The sequence below is a fragment of the Brachypodium distachyon genome, chromosome 4, assembly GCF_000005505.3.
Source record: "Brachypodium distachyon strain Bd21 chromosome 4, Brachypodium_distachyon_v3.0, whole genome shotgun sequence".
NCBI classification, from domain to species: Eukaryota; Viridiplantae; Streptophyta; class Magnoliopsida; order Poales; family Poaceae; genus Brachypodium; species Brachypodium distachyon.
Genome location: NC_016134.3, coordinates 44,602,014 through 44,618,279, shown reverse-complemented (window position 1 = coordinate 44,618,279; position 16,266 = coordinate 44,602,014). Strand labels below are relative to the sequence as shown.

At 41.2% G+C, this 16,266-nt stretch overlaps 2 protein-coding genes across 4 annotated transcripts; both read right to left on the bottom strand.

Moving 5' to 3' along the window:
* Positions 1 to 66: 66 nt before the first annotated feature.
* Positions 67 to 8,451, bottom strand: LOC100826587 (protein STICHEL). Of its 3 annotated transcripts, XM_010240313.3 has the most exons (8): positions 8,106 to 8,451; positions 7,865 to 7,967; positions 4,741 to 6,764; positions 4,117 to 4,336; positions 2,706 to 3,269; positions 1,273 to 1,963; positions 671 to 746; positions 67 to 588 (listed from the first exon to the last, which is right to left on the bottom strand). In XM_010240313.3, the coding sequence occupies exons 3-8, from the start codon at positions 6,673 to 6,675 to the stop codon at positions 460 to 462; spliced, it is 3,615 nt and encodes a 1,204-aa protein (XP_010238615.1). In that variant the 5' UTR covers positions 6,676 to 6,764; positions 7,865 to 7,967; positions 8,106 to 8,451; the 3' UTR covers positions 67 to 459. The 3 variants fall into 3 exon arrangements, with proteins under 3 accessions (XP_010238615.1, XP_003576959.1, XP_014758648.1); XM_003576911.4 differs by lacking the exon at positions 7,865 to 7,967; XM_014903162.2 differs by lacking the exon at positions 7,865 to 7,967 and having other exon boundaries at positions 8,290 to 8,447.
* A 2,347-nt stretch (positions 8,452 to 10,798) lies between these two features.
* Positions 10,799 to 15,763, bottom strand: LOC100826274 (PHD finger protein ALFIN-LIKE 8). The gene is made up of 5 exons (XM_003576910.3): positions 15,505 to 15,763; positions 15,335 to 15,367; positions 12,470 to 12,698; positions 11,524 to 11,650; positions 10,799 to 11,424 (listed from the first exon to the last, which is right to left on the bottom strand). The coding sequence occupies exons 1-5, from the start codon at positions 15,629 to 15,631 to the stop codon at positions 11,140 to 11,142; spliced, it is 801 nt and encodes a 266-aa protein (XP_003576958.1). The 5' UTR covers positions 15,632 to 15,763; the 3' UTR covers positions 10,799 to 11,139.
* Between the last annotated feature and the right edge of the window lie 503 nt (positions 15,764 to 16,266).

Genomic DNA, 16,266 nt, shown 5'->3' with positions numbered 1-16,266 from the left:
AATCTTTCACAGAGGAAAGGATATTCATAAAGATTACACAGAATCATTATTAAGGAACTGTGTACATAATGAAAAGACTGCTAAATGAATTTAGAAAAAATAATTTATATCAATCAGTTGCGCTCATAAGATATTTGGCACTGGTCGATTCTTTGAAGTAAAAAGAAAATTACAACCAAATGTCTCTATGAGAAGCATTAAATAAATTGGGAGTGCAGGCAGCATAAATTGGCTGGAGAACCTTGTGAACGCATTATACACTGCCAAGTTTCAACTTGCAGGTATACATATTTGCTCAAAAGACTAAATATCCATCTGGGACCAAAGCTGTCAGAGATTAGCCCCAGCACCAAATTCCTTTCTCACGAAGGCCACTAATATGAGGCCATCAGAGTCAAATGAGTTCCAGAAAAAAAAAGATCCGAGTATGCGATTTCGTTGTCCTAATACTTCATTAACCTATATGTCACTTTGCAGTTCATGAACATTTGATATGCGTCTTCCATTCCCAGGGCCAGGGCTCGCCATATTATTGCCAATATCTTGTCTGCCAGAATATGGATATTTCATATGCGTCTGTCTCTTCACCTGCACTTAATACAGTGAGTCGGGAAAGCTGATGTTTAGTGCCAATGGCAAAGAGTACACAAACAAGATGTGACATTTTTACCTGCAATCTCTTTGGTTTTTGAGTTCTCCAACAGCGGAAAAGGCCGTGACAACCAGGTCTTCCGGGTTCAGAGCACCTGTAAGTTTGTGCTAATCATGAGCAAACACATAATCTAGCAGTAACAAGCATTGTAAGTTCTAGGATCGCATGCTTAACGAGAAGAAGAAAATTAGGCTGGTGTGTCAGTGTGAGTATCCTGGCAGCTTCTTAATTAAGGAGGCCACATAATCTGTAAGCAGGCCAAAAGTCATATCGCATAGCAAAGTTGTCTACACAACACAAAATTGCCTAAACGAAGTCAAAGATGGCACTGAAAACATAATGAATGTATCATATCCAGGATAAGGTGTGAACGACATAAATGTTTAAAAAACAGTCGGCTTAATCAATTGCATGCTATCTTTTAGAACAAATCAAGTTGCTTTATTCTCAGTTATTGTGGTTGGAAAGAAAAAAAAATCTTTACTAGCATGTTAATTTGTGTCCTAGTGAATGTGCAGTAATGTAGGAGTACATTTCAAAGTGGCACTGATGTCTTGAAAATAGAAGAGGCAAGAAGGAAATGAGCATGAGACCGAAGTGTGCACTAGTGTAATACTTACATGCTCTCATTGTCGCAATTTTCCATGTAATCAATACCATGCAACTTGCTCGGTGAAATAGTATCATTTTGACACTGTTCCCTGTGGTCTTTCCGGGAACCATAACTGTCAACTATCTTAAGAGCTTTTATCTCATGAGCAAGATCCTCATCTGCTTGGCTTGAGGGCACAACTAGAGCCATTGAGGACTTCCTTTGGTACGGGCTGCCAACACCTTGCGTCAGAACCTGATCTTTATCAGGTCTTGATTTACTTATCATCCCAGGTGTATATTTTTCCACAGCCTGGAGCCAAGCACTCTCCAACCTTTGCTCATCAACCATTGATGTTTTTGATATCTGTGTGGGAACTTCCAGCCCTCTAGCTGAATTTACAGAACGTGAAGCTGACTGTAATCCTAGCTCTCTCTTTACTTCATCAGAATAATCCAAACTTCTCCTTGAGGTGTTCAGTGCTCCCCTTAATCGGTCACTATTTGATGAACAACTCAAGACGTCAGACTCGGCTCTTCTTAATTTAGGTACAGCCTCTAGTATTAGTCCTGCGGATATCAACTCATGTAGTAGACCCACTCTGACTTCCACATTGCATCTCAGTACTGTCTCCATTGAATTTGTGATGCTGCTTAAGAATCTTTGAACTCGGGACATTATGCCACGATCCTCAAATGCTATAAAAGCAATTGTGCGGCCTGAAAAACAAAAATCAGCAAATTTGCATTGATAGCATAAATCTTCTCTCTTTTCAAACATGTGAAAAAACTCACTTGGAAAAAATATACAGAGACCAATAGAAAATATTTAATTCGCCTACAACTATGAGAGGTCTAAACAAAAATCACACCATGACCTTAACATAATAGTCAACTGAGCATCTAGTTTGATCTGACTATAGCAAGCAATATTCTACATTTAAAATTACACTTTTTGCCAAGCTCCCACTTCATTTACAAAGATGGAACTTTGCACCTTCAGCTCGAGATACAAAGATGAATGCTTAAGATGTCCAGATCTCTGGATATTATCTCCCCCCATTTCTTCTGAAGAAGCTACAAGCTTCAGAAGATATTTACCTAACTGGAGGTAACTTGTGCATATTATTCAGCCCACTTTCAATGGAAAAGCACTAAAATTCTTTTTAGTTCTAGAGTCTAGCTTCTATTGGGCTAACTGGGATCTTGGACGCCAAAGCCAAACCAGACAAAAAATGTTTTGGCAAAATGAGTGGTTTGAAGCTAAACCAGACAGAAAATCATGTCTGATATAATTCTTTCAAACATGAGCGACACGTTTGAACATGAAATAAGATATTATGTTGTAACAATATACAGTTGAGAACTTCTACAGGAAGAAATAATTGATCAATGTGATCTATTTTATTTTATCATCACTATGCTCCATGCTAAAAAGAGAGGAAACACAAGACATGTTTACCTTCACATTGCCTGGTTGATACTAGTTTCCCATGGTCAAAAAGTAGCTGTTGCAATATCTTGGAGTGACAATTTTCAATGCACCGCATCCAAATTTGAGCAAGGTTATCTGAGTTTCCAGTCACCAAGGCCCTTTGCTCAGAACAAATATTCATTTCAGTATAATCCTGTCGAATTCTATCAACAGACCTGCATTCTCCATATGCCGAAATGCCATTTAGTCTTGGCCTAGATGAATATGAGGAAAGGGCCTGAGGACTAGACTGACCACTGTTTATTTTAGGGTCAAGTGTTTTCTTTGAAACACCAAAGGCAGACAAAGAATTAGAAGCAGTCCTGCTGGATGATGATTCTCTGCCTGCTTCGGTCACTGCATCATTTGCTGATTTAGGATGTTCACCAGTGCTGTTTCTTGGTTGGTTCATGTTTGAACTATGGCCAGAACCAAGTTGTAGTAGAGCTGCGGTGAACCATGTGGAACGCTCACTGGAAAGTCTTATCTGCTTTTCAGCATCAGACAGGATTTTCAATGCTTGTTGTAACCTTTCCAACTCTCCAGCAGTTACTACAGACGATAAGGAAACATGTTAAAAAGATGATTCAATATGGTATATATTGGAACAACTCGAGCTTCTGCATATGTAGCAATTGTTTGAGAAAGAACACACAATAAGCCATAAAAAAAGTGCAACTGACAAATCACAAAACCAGTAACATTGCTCCATTGGAGGTTGGAGCTAAAAGGTCAAGATATGGTGCTTGGGCCTCACGACAATTGAAAGATATTAAACACACACTATGATTACGGGTATTTCATCTTGAAGATACATGGTCTAAGTAGTTAGTTTAAGGTCCTACATGTTAGAACTATAGTTATTATTGTTATTTGTTGCTGATAGAAAAACAAGACGGTATATATACGTTGTATACAACCCAGCACAAAATAATCCATCTTTTAAGTGACAACAGCTAGCAACTACAACATTAAAAAGACCAAATGCCTGAACTTAGCTGTTGCTTACAAGTCATAACTAAGGAGCTGATCACCATGATAATTTCAAGCAGTTGGCATTCTAGCATTTTCTACTCCTTAACATTTTTCTCTCAGGAATATCACCTTGACATTCCAAGGATTGCAGATGCAGTCACTCAATAGGCACAAAATAGCATGTCAAATTATGCCATTTCATGTTTTTGTGTAGTGGTGCTAGATATAAAATGACACACATTAAGAGGATTGTCAATGATGTTGTCATGCCTTACGGGCATGAAGAGGACACTAGAAAACAAAAGATTGCAACATGTATTGAAATTACTTCTCTCTATAATCTTGATAGGATAGCACTAGTGAATTAGATCCATGATAAAAGAACAGACAAAGCAAGTGAAACAATAAAGTTGAAAGTACTTACAACTTCGACCACCAATCCCCACGCCATTACAGGTAGAATCAGCTAATTTGTATGTGCCAGCAATGATGTCCATGATGAGCCCAGCTAACTGAGACATTAATGCAATTGGATCAATGCCAGAATCCATAAGCTCTCTGGACCTTTTGACAGTTTCAGCTGTGTCAGATGACATAGCAATCTCCAGTAGATCAAGCAATTTCTCTTCCGAGACAACCCCAACCTATAAAATATAAGCAGATTATTGAATTGAATAACTAATCACATAGTCCAACTTGTTCTGCATTCTTATAAATACTTATAGAACTGACAGTCAGCAGATTCAACTGAACTAATTATTGACGAGCTCGACGTCAAAGATTTTAAGCAGCATGACCTTGGGAAAAGCTAATCAAAAGTGCGAACTTATTAGCAATCTCTGGAATGGTATGTATCCTACTTATGTGCATAAATAGTCAGAAATTCTAGCGGACATATATTTAGTTGCACCAAAATTCAGAAGAAGAAAAATTAGTAAGAAAAAAAAATGCCAAACAGATCACAGAAACTGCAAGCCAGGAAGCAGCTTTCTTATGTAATGCAATAAAAAAAATTAGGAACTACAATAAGTAGTTGATCAAAACATACCAGATCATTGACAAGAGAAGGTGTAATCTTTTTCCCCAACAGACTCAATTGATCTAACATTGTTTCCGCATCTCGCAGTGAGCCATCTGAATTTAGAGCTATCAAATCTAAAGCTGCTAATTCTACATCAAGATTTTCCTTCATGCAAATTTTCCTCAACCGGCACACAATGTCAATATCTTTGATCTTGGAGAAGATGTACTTCTGACAGCGTGAAATTACAGCACGAGGCAAGTTGTTTGGGTCAATTGTTATGAATATGAAGACAACACGAGGTAATTGTTCATCAAGAAACTTCACAAATGCTGACCAAACTTTGGAAGATACCATGTGGCATTCATCAACAACAAACACCTTATACCGGGATGAAGTTGCAGATGGTGGTATGTTTTCCAGTAAGTGCTTAATTCTGTTTATACTTTTCCTATTGCTTGCATCAACTTCAATTAGATTGATTCCATTTCCACTGAAGAACTCTGTGCACTCCTTACATGTCCCACAGGGTTTGTTGTCTCCAGTAGCAGCACAACTTAGAGCTGCTGAAAATATCCTTGCAACAGATGTTTTCCCGGTTCCACGAGGACCTTGAAGAAGATATGCTGGAGCTATCCTCTCCCTTATAATGGAATTGCTAAGTGATTGTACTACAATGTCTTGACCGACAATTTCACTGAATATACTTGGTCTATACTTTTGGCTCAAACTTCTCTTGTCTGACATTGCTTGATCAGCAGCATGAACAGCTATCTCAATCCCATCTTGGCTTTTACAGCTTGACCACCTTCTCCCATCTAACCGGCTCAAAGCTTCCAAGTCAAGCTCCCCTACATTGGTTGAGAGTTCATCACTTGATGAATCAAATGAAGAGGAACCAAAATCGCAGCTATCTCCCAAAAGTGGCATTCCCTGGGCAGATTTTTTTGCATGGACCCATTTCATCGAAGCAGATGACCTCTTCTTGCTACGCAATGTCTGACTACCACATAATAGGCTGCTACCTTTTCTTCTAAGTGTATCAGATAGTGAAGGAGAATAATTACTTCCTCTAGATCCTTTATGTTTACCCCTCTTTGATGAGTTACACGGGACACGAGACCTCTGTCTTCTCCACAATGCTGATTGATTAGACTCATCACCATCAAAAGAAGTAGCAGTCCATGAACCAACCGTACTGTTGTTTCCTCTTCCATGCCTGTAATAGGAGCTAGTTGAAACTGGGGTGCAAGAAAAGGAAGATCCATCTCTTCTGTCCATTTTCAGTAGTTTAGAGGGATTAGAAGAGCTGACACATCCACATCCAGCAAAGAGTGGAGATGTCAAGTGAGAAAAGAGACCACCCTCCTGAAACAGCTCTTGACTTTTTGAGTTGCAATTCTCAGTATCCTCAGTTTGATTACCAGATTTGATATGAATATCTAGCAACTCTGAAGTGGTTGGATTTCTGATTGTTCCTTTCTGTGATGACAAACCCCTTCTCCTTCTAGCTACTCTTTTAACAGGAGTGCATGATGTTGAGCTTTGATTACTGTAAATGCTGGTTGGAATGTCCAGGCATGTCTCTCTTTTAGAGCGCACACCGTTAGAGCTGCAGGGAATTTCCTTAAAGTTGGCAGGTAATTCCTCATCTAATTTTATTCCACTTTCACTGGACTTGTTAGAATATTGCCTCCAATTGTACAGATAAACCTTTTTGGATGTCTTTTCACTTTTTGGTTGTGCAGAAGATGACTCAGTGTGCTTTGATGCTAAACTACCTCCAACCTCACTGCCATGTATAATGTTAGAAGTTGCTACCGGTGACCTAGAACTCAAAGGAGACCTCCATGTTGAGCAAGTCTCGGGATCTTGCAGGAAGCGTGCCTTCCGCAGAGCAGTAAGTTCTTTCCTCAAGTGAAGTTCACTTGGACCAACACAACCTTCAACCATAGTGCCCATCTGTGAACTACAATGATGATAACATGCCCAAAGAAGAGTAGCTAGCAAAACAGAACATTATCCCAGAACAGAAATGCAGTATTTCCCCCCTACAGTATTCAAAATAATTAATAAACAGTGTCAGGTATTTTACAATTGAACAACAGACACAAAGCATAAATAAAGAACATGATGCATAACCTGCAACATCTCTCTAAAGTGAGCAAAATACACGCATATGGCAACACAGAAAATGCAATCTCAAAGCAAGGGAAAATTAGTACTCCCTCCGTCCCATATTAAATGACTCAAATTTGCTCAAATATGGATGTATCTATAGTTCTATACCCAAAAAGCGTCTAGATACATGTAATATTTCGTTACTTAATATGGGACAGAGGGAGTATGATTTCCAGATGAAACTAGTACTTTACTATGTAACTCACTAACTCCTCACTCAGAGAGCGTCTTGATAGGTTGACATGAAGAGCAGCCGTAAGCGATAACAAGCTAACTTCCTAAATAATGTCATGTGTCCATGGTCATTTGATTATAATGAGTTTTTTTTTTCGTTTTTCTTTGGTTTCTTTTTTCTAGATTGGTAGAAAATACAATACCGTATTTGGTCAGTATGAATACAAGCAAAATGCAACACAAAATTCAATGAAAATGCAATACCAGGTTTGGTCAGTATGAGGGCAATTCCACCTACAAAGTTTCTCCCTAAAATGCTGTTCTCAAGTGTATATTGCTCCATGTCATTTATTCCAGTTGATACCATCAATAGCCAGAAGATTAGAAACCTCAGACCATCTAACAAATCGAACTGTAATATCTAGTACTCCTAAATGTGAACCATTAACAGATTTTATAACACCCTACCATTTACAGCTTCGTTACAACTTAATTTAAATCTAGGTTCGGTTTGAGATGGGGTCACAGGACCACGCAGCAAATTACGACAAGAAATTTACGGAAGTAAATAAGACAAGAGTGGTTCTACAGAATTACAGCACGAACATATAACTAGATGTTTTTCTTTTCTTTTCAAAATCACATCTTTGGACCTAGGAAGCCTGATATGTCACCAACATAGTAGTAGGATCAAAGTGGCACTCCAACAATCCAAACAATTACAATTCAGACGCAGCGGGCTTCCGAGAAAACCAAACGAAATACACAAAAGGGATCTTCGGGTGGGAATACGGACTACAGCATCATGGCACCAGTCCGTCCAGACGAAAACGATTTGGGGTTAATTCTACGGGGGAAATGCGCAGGGAACCCAACGGAGCAGTGCAGCATTGCGGTTACTGAACAGAAGCCAAGAAATCCCCAGAAGCAAACAGCGGCATGTCAACCCGTTCGCCCACGATCCAAAAGCAAGAATGAAAGATTGCGTCAGTAATGAACGAAGGAAGAGAGAAAAAGGGGCAAAAAATGGAACTCACACTTGCGAGCTCGGATCAGAGGATCCGCTCTCTCCGCGAATCTTGAGCTCTGGAAGGAAGAAGAAGAAGGACAAAGAGAGAGATGCGGGGAGTTGTGGCTGATCCAGTCCAGGAATAGGCAGCAGGAGGAGGAAGCGAAAAGAAATTGAAAAAAGAGGGCGGCTTTGTAGGAGGTGGAGCCTACCGGAATGGGAGGATGAATGAATGAATGAATGCCGGAGATTCGAGCGACTGAGGGTGGATTCGGAGGATTCAAAATCTCGCCCTCTAGACCATACGGTGCGGAGCGATGAATAATGGCGTTTCCCACGGCTGAGTAGTAGCGCTGGCACCTGGCAGTACAGTTCGTACTCACTGTTTGGTGAGGATGATGGTGTCTTCCAGGGGTTCCGAGCCACGGTGGTGCGTGCAGCGTGCCAAATTGATATTTTATCATTAGTTTCTTGAGGGGTGCATTCCTGTCTGTTTTAATAATAACCACATTGTTTGTTTGTTAGAGCATTTCAAGAGATCACTGTAAAAACAACCCCTAGGAATTCAATTGGGGCACTCTATACGTAGAGTATTTTCTGAACCTCTGCTTCGGCGAACTATCACTAATTCATCCATGTATCTCTGGTAAAACTAAAATCATGACATCTTTTAGCGATAGAACTCGGCTAGAGCAGCTCAGGGGATTCCTGACGATGAGATGACGTGAGGATGGCGAGCATAGCTTGGCGAGAATGTGATGCTGAGCTTCTCCGTGGCGGGTTGTGGATGCAGGACAACAAGGTGGTATCGAGGCAGCAATGCCAAAAGAAGTACGACTTGGGCTGGCGGGGATGTAGGTCATGGTGGTGGCGGTGGGAGGACCAAGGTGCGCGTGTGGGGGCGGGGAGGGGGGAGATGGGTGGCATTGGCCAGGGGGAAATTTCCATGATAAGAGGTGGCATCCTATAATTAAAGTGGAATTTGAGAACATAGGGTGACCTCCGAAAAAAATATAGTAGTTGCGGGTGTGATAGGGAATTGGCTACAACACGAAAAGTTGGCTTTTGACAGTTCTAAAAAAATTATGATGTGATGGAAAATATGTTGGAGATGTTCTTGATGTTTTTTCCTGACAAAATTTGACTGATGTATGAAAGTAAGCTTACATTTATTTATTATGTCTGTGACATGAGCTCAGAAAAAATCATGTTATATTTGAACTTATATTATGACTTTTTATTATGTAGCCCCTCTTTTTGGAAACAGAGGGTGCAATAAAAGTCATAAAGAGCATGTGGTAAAAAAATGCCGGAGAAGGATTCAGTGAATTCATTGCATGTGACTTTGGGTGGCTGCCATATAGATCCCACGACACGTTGGCCCACATGTCAGCCAGCCAAAGTCAGGTGCAGTACTTCACTGAATATGCGTCCAAAAAATAACATTCACTAGTGGTAGTGCAAAAATAATACATATTCTAATTGGAAATAATATTTTAAAATGATTGCGATTAACATTGTCTAGTAACATGTCAGATATAATCACAAAGCTCAGGAAAACGTCATATGTTCACAAAAAATTAGGAACATTATACTCCAAGGTAGAGGTTTGAGCTCACTTTAGAGTTTTCCTCTTAAAACAGTTTTAAAAGTATATGTTTCTTAGGATTTACACAAAACTTAATGCTATGAACCAAAGCGCTTTTGTAAGAAAATTCTTGAGGATTAGAATTCTCCGTAACACCTTTGGCATCCAAAATCCCAAGACACCCTTCGTACCTTTTCTGACAGCATAAAATCTCTTTATTCATTAGAAATGACAAGACATCTTTTGTGCTTCGTACTGTTTTTTTTACATCATTGTACTTCGTACTGTTTCGTAGCACACGGTAACGAAATCCATGCGTAGAAACTACCGTAAAACTCTCCAAATTCTGAACGATCGAACATAAACTGTTGTAAAACGACGAGGAGGAAGAGCCACCGGCGACAGAAACACCCGGGCCGCCGGGCAGACGGCCAGTTCCATTCCAACAGGAAAATCTGGCCCCCATTGCGTTGTTGCGCCTGGAGCTGGTCATGTCATATTGTCATTTCATCTGCCCACCGTTTTTTTCACTGGCGCACTGCAATGATGGAATGTTCTTTGCCACCGGCGCTGCCGGCAACGGCATGTGAAGGAAATGGCCCACCAAAATGAACCAGCCGCAAAGCAGAGAGCCGTTTAATTAAGAGTTCTTTTTTATGATGATGATGTTGTGTGAGGACCACCTCCTTAAAAGAGCTCACATAGAAGACATGAGTTTAGGGTACAGAGCCACTCCTTTTTGCCATACTGTACCTCCTCCCCTTCTTGATTACTGAAACCGAGACGGTGGAATGTATGCTTGTTGCTTGTTGGAGATAGATACTACAAGGTGAGTTCTTGGAGTGCTTGTGCTTGAGTGCCAGGAGAATGTTTCACTTGAATTGACAAACCATTTTGTGGAGGAACTGGCCTGTTTGGTGCACCGAAGTTGGGTGTTGTTTATGAACATAGAGATAGAGCGGAGTTGGGTTTTGTGCTAATAGAACATCAAACGTACGAAAATCGTCAGATAATTCAAAGGGAGTTGCTGGTGGTTTCTGCAATGGAAATTGCAGGTCAGCGCTCCAGCCCGTCCAACCAAAAAGAAAGAAAAGGAAAAAAGAACCAAGGTCATTTTGCTGGATTCTGCATGATTAACACGAGGAATACTCTCAGGAAATAACAAGACTAACCTTTTAAGCAGTTACAGTGTTACAACTTCCACAGATGGAATCTAAAACACACACAGTCCAGTACATACTACTGCCCACTTGAGACGCGCATCAACTACAAGTACAGCTAGTAGTGGAACTACTAACGTTAAAGATCTAGAGACATCAATAATCCAGCAGCATACAATGCATTCAAATCTATACCAGTACTAACCTGAGACAACTAAATGGAGAACTACTGAGCACGGCAGCCTGGTTTTTACAACATGTCTAAGAGACCTTATTCTTGGAGGCTCCAAGAACATGGGATCTCCCAAGATTGCTTAAGCTCTGGCTCTCTTGCTGCTACTGCTGCAATTCGGGCACTTGTAGTGCTTAATGTGCTCCGCTTTGGCTGGAGTGATCTTCACGCACTTGCCGTGGAACCATTTCTCGCATAAGTCACAGCAGATCCAGAACTCCTCCTGTCCATAGTTTTCACCGCACGCACCACACATGGTGCTCTCATGATCTTCCTGTTCTTTCTCTTCCTCCCCTTCACTCTCTTCATTGTCCTCTGGAAGGGGTATCTTCGAGCTCCTTGGGTTGGGCTCTGGCTGGCGTGCCGGCTGTGTTTTCAAATGTTCAGTACCAAAGAAAAGAATCATGTAGCCCATTTGTCTTGCTCGGTAGTGGAAAAACACAATGCAACAGAAGAAGTTTCATACCTTCGAGCCAGACTTGTTACTCTTACTGCCGTTTTTAGGAGTCTTTTCTTTGGGCTGAATTTTGTCACTTCCTGTGACAACTTCAAATATGGTGTTAAGGTTATTTATCATGCTGAAGAGCCGTTTCCTGCAAAGGCAAAAAAGAAGGTAAAATTCCACATAATTCAAGTAGCTCTACAATTTTAAATACACATACCAAAATGTGTTCAAGATTATTACACATAATAGATTGTCCAAGTTCCATACTGGCATTTACCCAATCTTTCTTCGCAACAACGTTTGGTCCTAAACAATATAAAGGTCCACATTGCCATTCCTAATTCTAGATATGCAACCTGATATGCATATGCATTTTACGTAAGTGTGACATTTGAACTCATTGCTTGCTGGGCTGCTATGCTTGTATTGCTATCTAAGGAGAGACAACAACACAACCTTGCATTCTGTACATAAGCTGGAATCATGGAGAAATAAACAAAGTGACCTCTCAACCCTCACCCCCTGCCCCCGTTGCTGATCACAGAGGGATATTTCATATGTGTAACCCCCATTTATCGTTTAAAAAAAACTAAAGGAAAGGGGATATACAGGATACTTCAGGAATACTTCTGATCAAAGCCATTATATGGAACAATTGCCTGCATAAGCAGCCATTTAGAAAGTCCAAACAACACAGCACTTGCAATTCTAGGTTACACAAAGGTACAACAATGGGATAATATTCTAGTCTATTTATGTTTCAGGAAGAGGGAAAGTTGCATCTAGTCCAATTTAATTTATAAATCAACAAGGGTTAGGTACAGAAGCTGTTCGGCACAAAATAACTCACTACTGAAATATTCATATTTAAAACCATACAAGATAATGAAGCACAAAAAAGAGACCACTGGCAAAACAACTGGACAAATAGGAAGCAAAACACTTTCTAAAAGAACAAATGAAATACCTGGAGTCCCTGTCAAACCCAAACCTTGCTCCAAAATAGAAGGCCACTGACAGCAGCCAGGAATCACTATGCGCCGCAACAAGTGACAGCCAATCTTTATCATTCATCCCATCCCGAGCAAAGTTGATTCCTAGTGCTGGCTCTGGGAGTTCCGGAGGGACCTCCTCAGCAGGCAAGTTCACTTCCCATGTCTCATTGGGAAGTCCATATAGACACAGGTTCTCCTTCTCTGGACAGGAAAAATGATAATTTCTCAGCTACCTTTATAACCAAACATATGAAGCAATAGGTCAAAGCAAGATTTAAAATAGCTGAAACTCTGTATTCTATAACCACAAATAAATGGAACAATAACATGAATGACAGATTCAACCAATTGAAATAAGACAATGAAGAAACGAAAGAACAGACTTATCTAACCAACCATACACACAAAGAAAAGCCAGGATAATTCATTATCTGAATAACACACACCAATCGGGAAAATTCAGTACTCCCTCCATGTCACCATACAGGTGTTTTACGAATCTGTGCCAGTCAAATATTTCAAAGTTTGACTATTAATATAGAATGAATTGCCAACATAGGCAGCATCAAGTTTATACCATACGCTCCGTCATAAAGTATATATTGATAATGTTTAATTATTGCTATTTTAAGCAAGATATTTTGGAAGAAATCAATGGTCAAATTGTCACGTCGGAGACTGTGTTACTGTCCTAAAGGATTGTGACACACAGAGCGAGTATCGTTTTTATACCATAAAAAGAGAACATTCTTTGGAATTTCATAAGCCTCTTCCACCTAAAAATGCACATAAGTTTTCAGGCACGCCTTATAACACTTCCAGGCAGTAAGCAATTTGTGCATCACAAATACTCCCTCCGTTCCCAAGTAATTGGCGCCGGACATTTTGCAAAAAAGCCCCTATTAATTTACGAAATCAACCTGCAGTATACATCTTCAATTGAACGTGGACTGCAAAAGTTCTGGTAGAACGTGGGCTGCAGGTCGATTTCGGGAAACAGCAAGGGTTTTGTTTGCGAAATTTCCGGCACCAATTAATTAGGAACAGAGTAGAATACTCTTTTCCAAGCAAGAATCCATATAAACATGGTAAGTTATCTGTTGAATTCTGAAGCTTAGATTCTCTGACATAGTGAATTTGAAGCTTATAGAAAACTCAACTCATGAACAATCTTCCAGCAAGTGAAATGGGTAACAGCTCTTCATTTTACTTGCTGTGTACTTAGTAATTCGTTGCTGAAAATTCATAGCCTTATAGTCTTCAGAAAACAAAATTTTCATTATTATACAAAATGAAAAGAGTGACTAGGGTATAAGCATTTGTGTGTGTTTTATGCAAGGTACAAACTCATTCTCATTAACTAGTTACGTTTTAAGTGGAAACAGAAATGAGTGAACAATTGTAGAGGTGTGGGATTGATAGTCGAAGCTAGCAAACTTAATTAACATTTACAAGAATTTAGGTATACAGAATTAGACCACATAAGTATTGGTTATGGTGCCACATTGGCACACCAGTTACATCGGCTGGAACACGAAAGATGTTCCAAAACAGGATCAATTAACAAAATGGACATGCTCTGTATGTTTATGTAGCGTACAGCTTCGACATTTTATATAATAAAAAGATATAGTTTCACATTTGATAGCATGTTGTACATTTATGAATACTCAGAGTTTTCTAAAAATGCACAAAGTGCAGTTTTATAATGACCTGTGGATGTGAGAAGTTGTAGATCTTCGTTTCCTGATAAACCATTATAGGAGTGGTGCATGCAATTGCAGAATAAAGATAAGCTCATCCAGCTTATTCCGGAGTGCCTTCCAGAAAAACTAGCCTACTTGACAATTATAAAGGGCATTTTGGTAACTTTCAATAAAGCTACGGTTAAGAATGACAAGTAAACACAAACGGCTCAAGTACAGTATATATGTGCGATGGTCTCATCTGCCCATTTCAGTGTCCCATAAACAACTTATATTTCTTTATGACCAGACCATATTTCCCCCCGAAATTTCTTTATGACCATATTTCTTCATCTGCCCTATTAGCGTTCCAAAACAGAACACAGTACACCCTTTTATCCTGACATGCATCTCCTGAACAGAACAGGTGCGACCACTTCTGAAGTTCCAAAAGAAGAAATGTTTATGCACACAGCACACCCTTTTATCCTGACACTACCATTATATAATAATTATTGCCCAAAGAATTATGTAGCAGTGGAAGCACCAGTGTACTTATCTGCCGTTTGCACTATTACTTTAACAAGTATTTGTCTATTACTGTCAGTTTCTCGCCCGCCACTCCCCCTCCCACATGCAAAAGAAATCAGGCCATCCCGAAATTACCCCTGTCCCCTTGCATCATTACAATAGAAATCGTTGTCCAGGGGCATAACAGTAAATACACAACTGCACATCCCTGTCCCATGAGTGGCCTGACTGTGTAGTCAACCAATTCATCAGAAGATAAGGATTCCAGCTTTCCCTCCTCAGATGAACAGTACCAGGACCAACTAAATATTCCGGCGGGACAAGGACCGAAGAAATTGCTGAGAAAATTCCCGCTCGGCCGCCGGAACCCTCAAATTTGGAGTCATGGATTCCAAATACGCGAAGTTAACAGCATCATTCTGGGGGGAAAATCCGCAAATTTAGACGAAGTGTGCTCCATAATGGCCCGTGCCCGCTAGAAAACCCTAGAGAAATGCTTTATTTTCAGAAGGAAACCGATAAACTCCAGCCCGGAGAGCCACAGGTAGAATCCGCCGAACCCAGCAATTCCCAGCGCAGAGTAAACGAATCGGATTGGAGGAGCGGAGAGGGGGAGCTCACCTGGGTCGCACATCAGGTAGAACTTGTCCACATCTGCGAAACAACCACGAGCAAGCGGGAAAAAGCAGTCAGAATTCCCGAAACCCTAGAAACGGGGACCGGCGGAGAGAAGAAGAAAAAACAACAGCAACAAGCAGAACCCAAGGAACAAAGGGGAGACGGATGGTTACCTACGGTGAGGGCCTTGATGAGGCCGGCCCGGCGCGCGCGGTAGTCCCGGAAGACGTCCTCCGGCGTGCGGCGCACCGCCCCCTGCCCCGTCGCCCGCATCATGCCGCCGCCGCCGCCGTTGTCCATTGGCCGGTGGGGTGGGGTGAGGGTGAGGGGAGGAGGAGGAGGAGGAGACTTGCTCCGGGAGGTGGAAGAGGAGTGGATTGGAAATTTGGAAGCGCTCGCGGCCGAGCCGAGACGAAGGAGGGTTTAAAAACCTCCAAAGCTCGGATAGAGCTTGGCTTGCGCAGGCGAACGCCCGAGGCGGGCTTCGGGTCCTCTGCGGACAGATTGTTTTTTTTTAGCCTCTGCGGACAGATGGGCAGCCCAGCCCGGCCTTATTTCGTTGCTGAGAACTTCTGGGCCGGTATGGGCTCAAACCGTACCGCTTTGAAGGCCGGCCAGAATTCAACGCAGGGACTTGGGCTTACTTGGGCCTTTGGTAGGAATCACGCCCAAGTCCACCGTCAAACTTCGGTCGCGTCATTGTTTCCCACGAGACCCACGCTGTCTTGCGAACGCCGGCTTTACTGCCCCACCAGAACTTCCGCATGAGAGACTCAAGATGGAGACGAAGACCTCTCGGAAGCTTGTAACGGGACATAGAATACGTTGGCACCGCCTGGGCAACTGCCTTAATCAAAACCTCTTTGCCACCGGGCGACAAAGTTTGCTCCATCCAACCCTGCACCCGATTCCAAAGTCTGTCCTTGAGATATTTG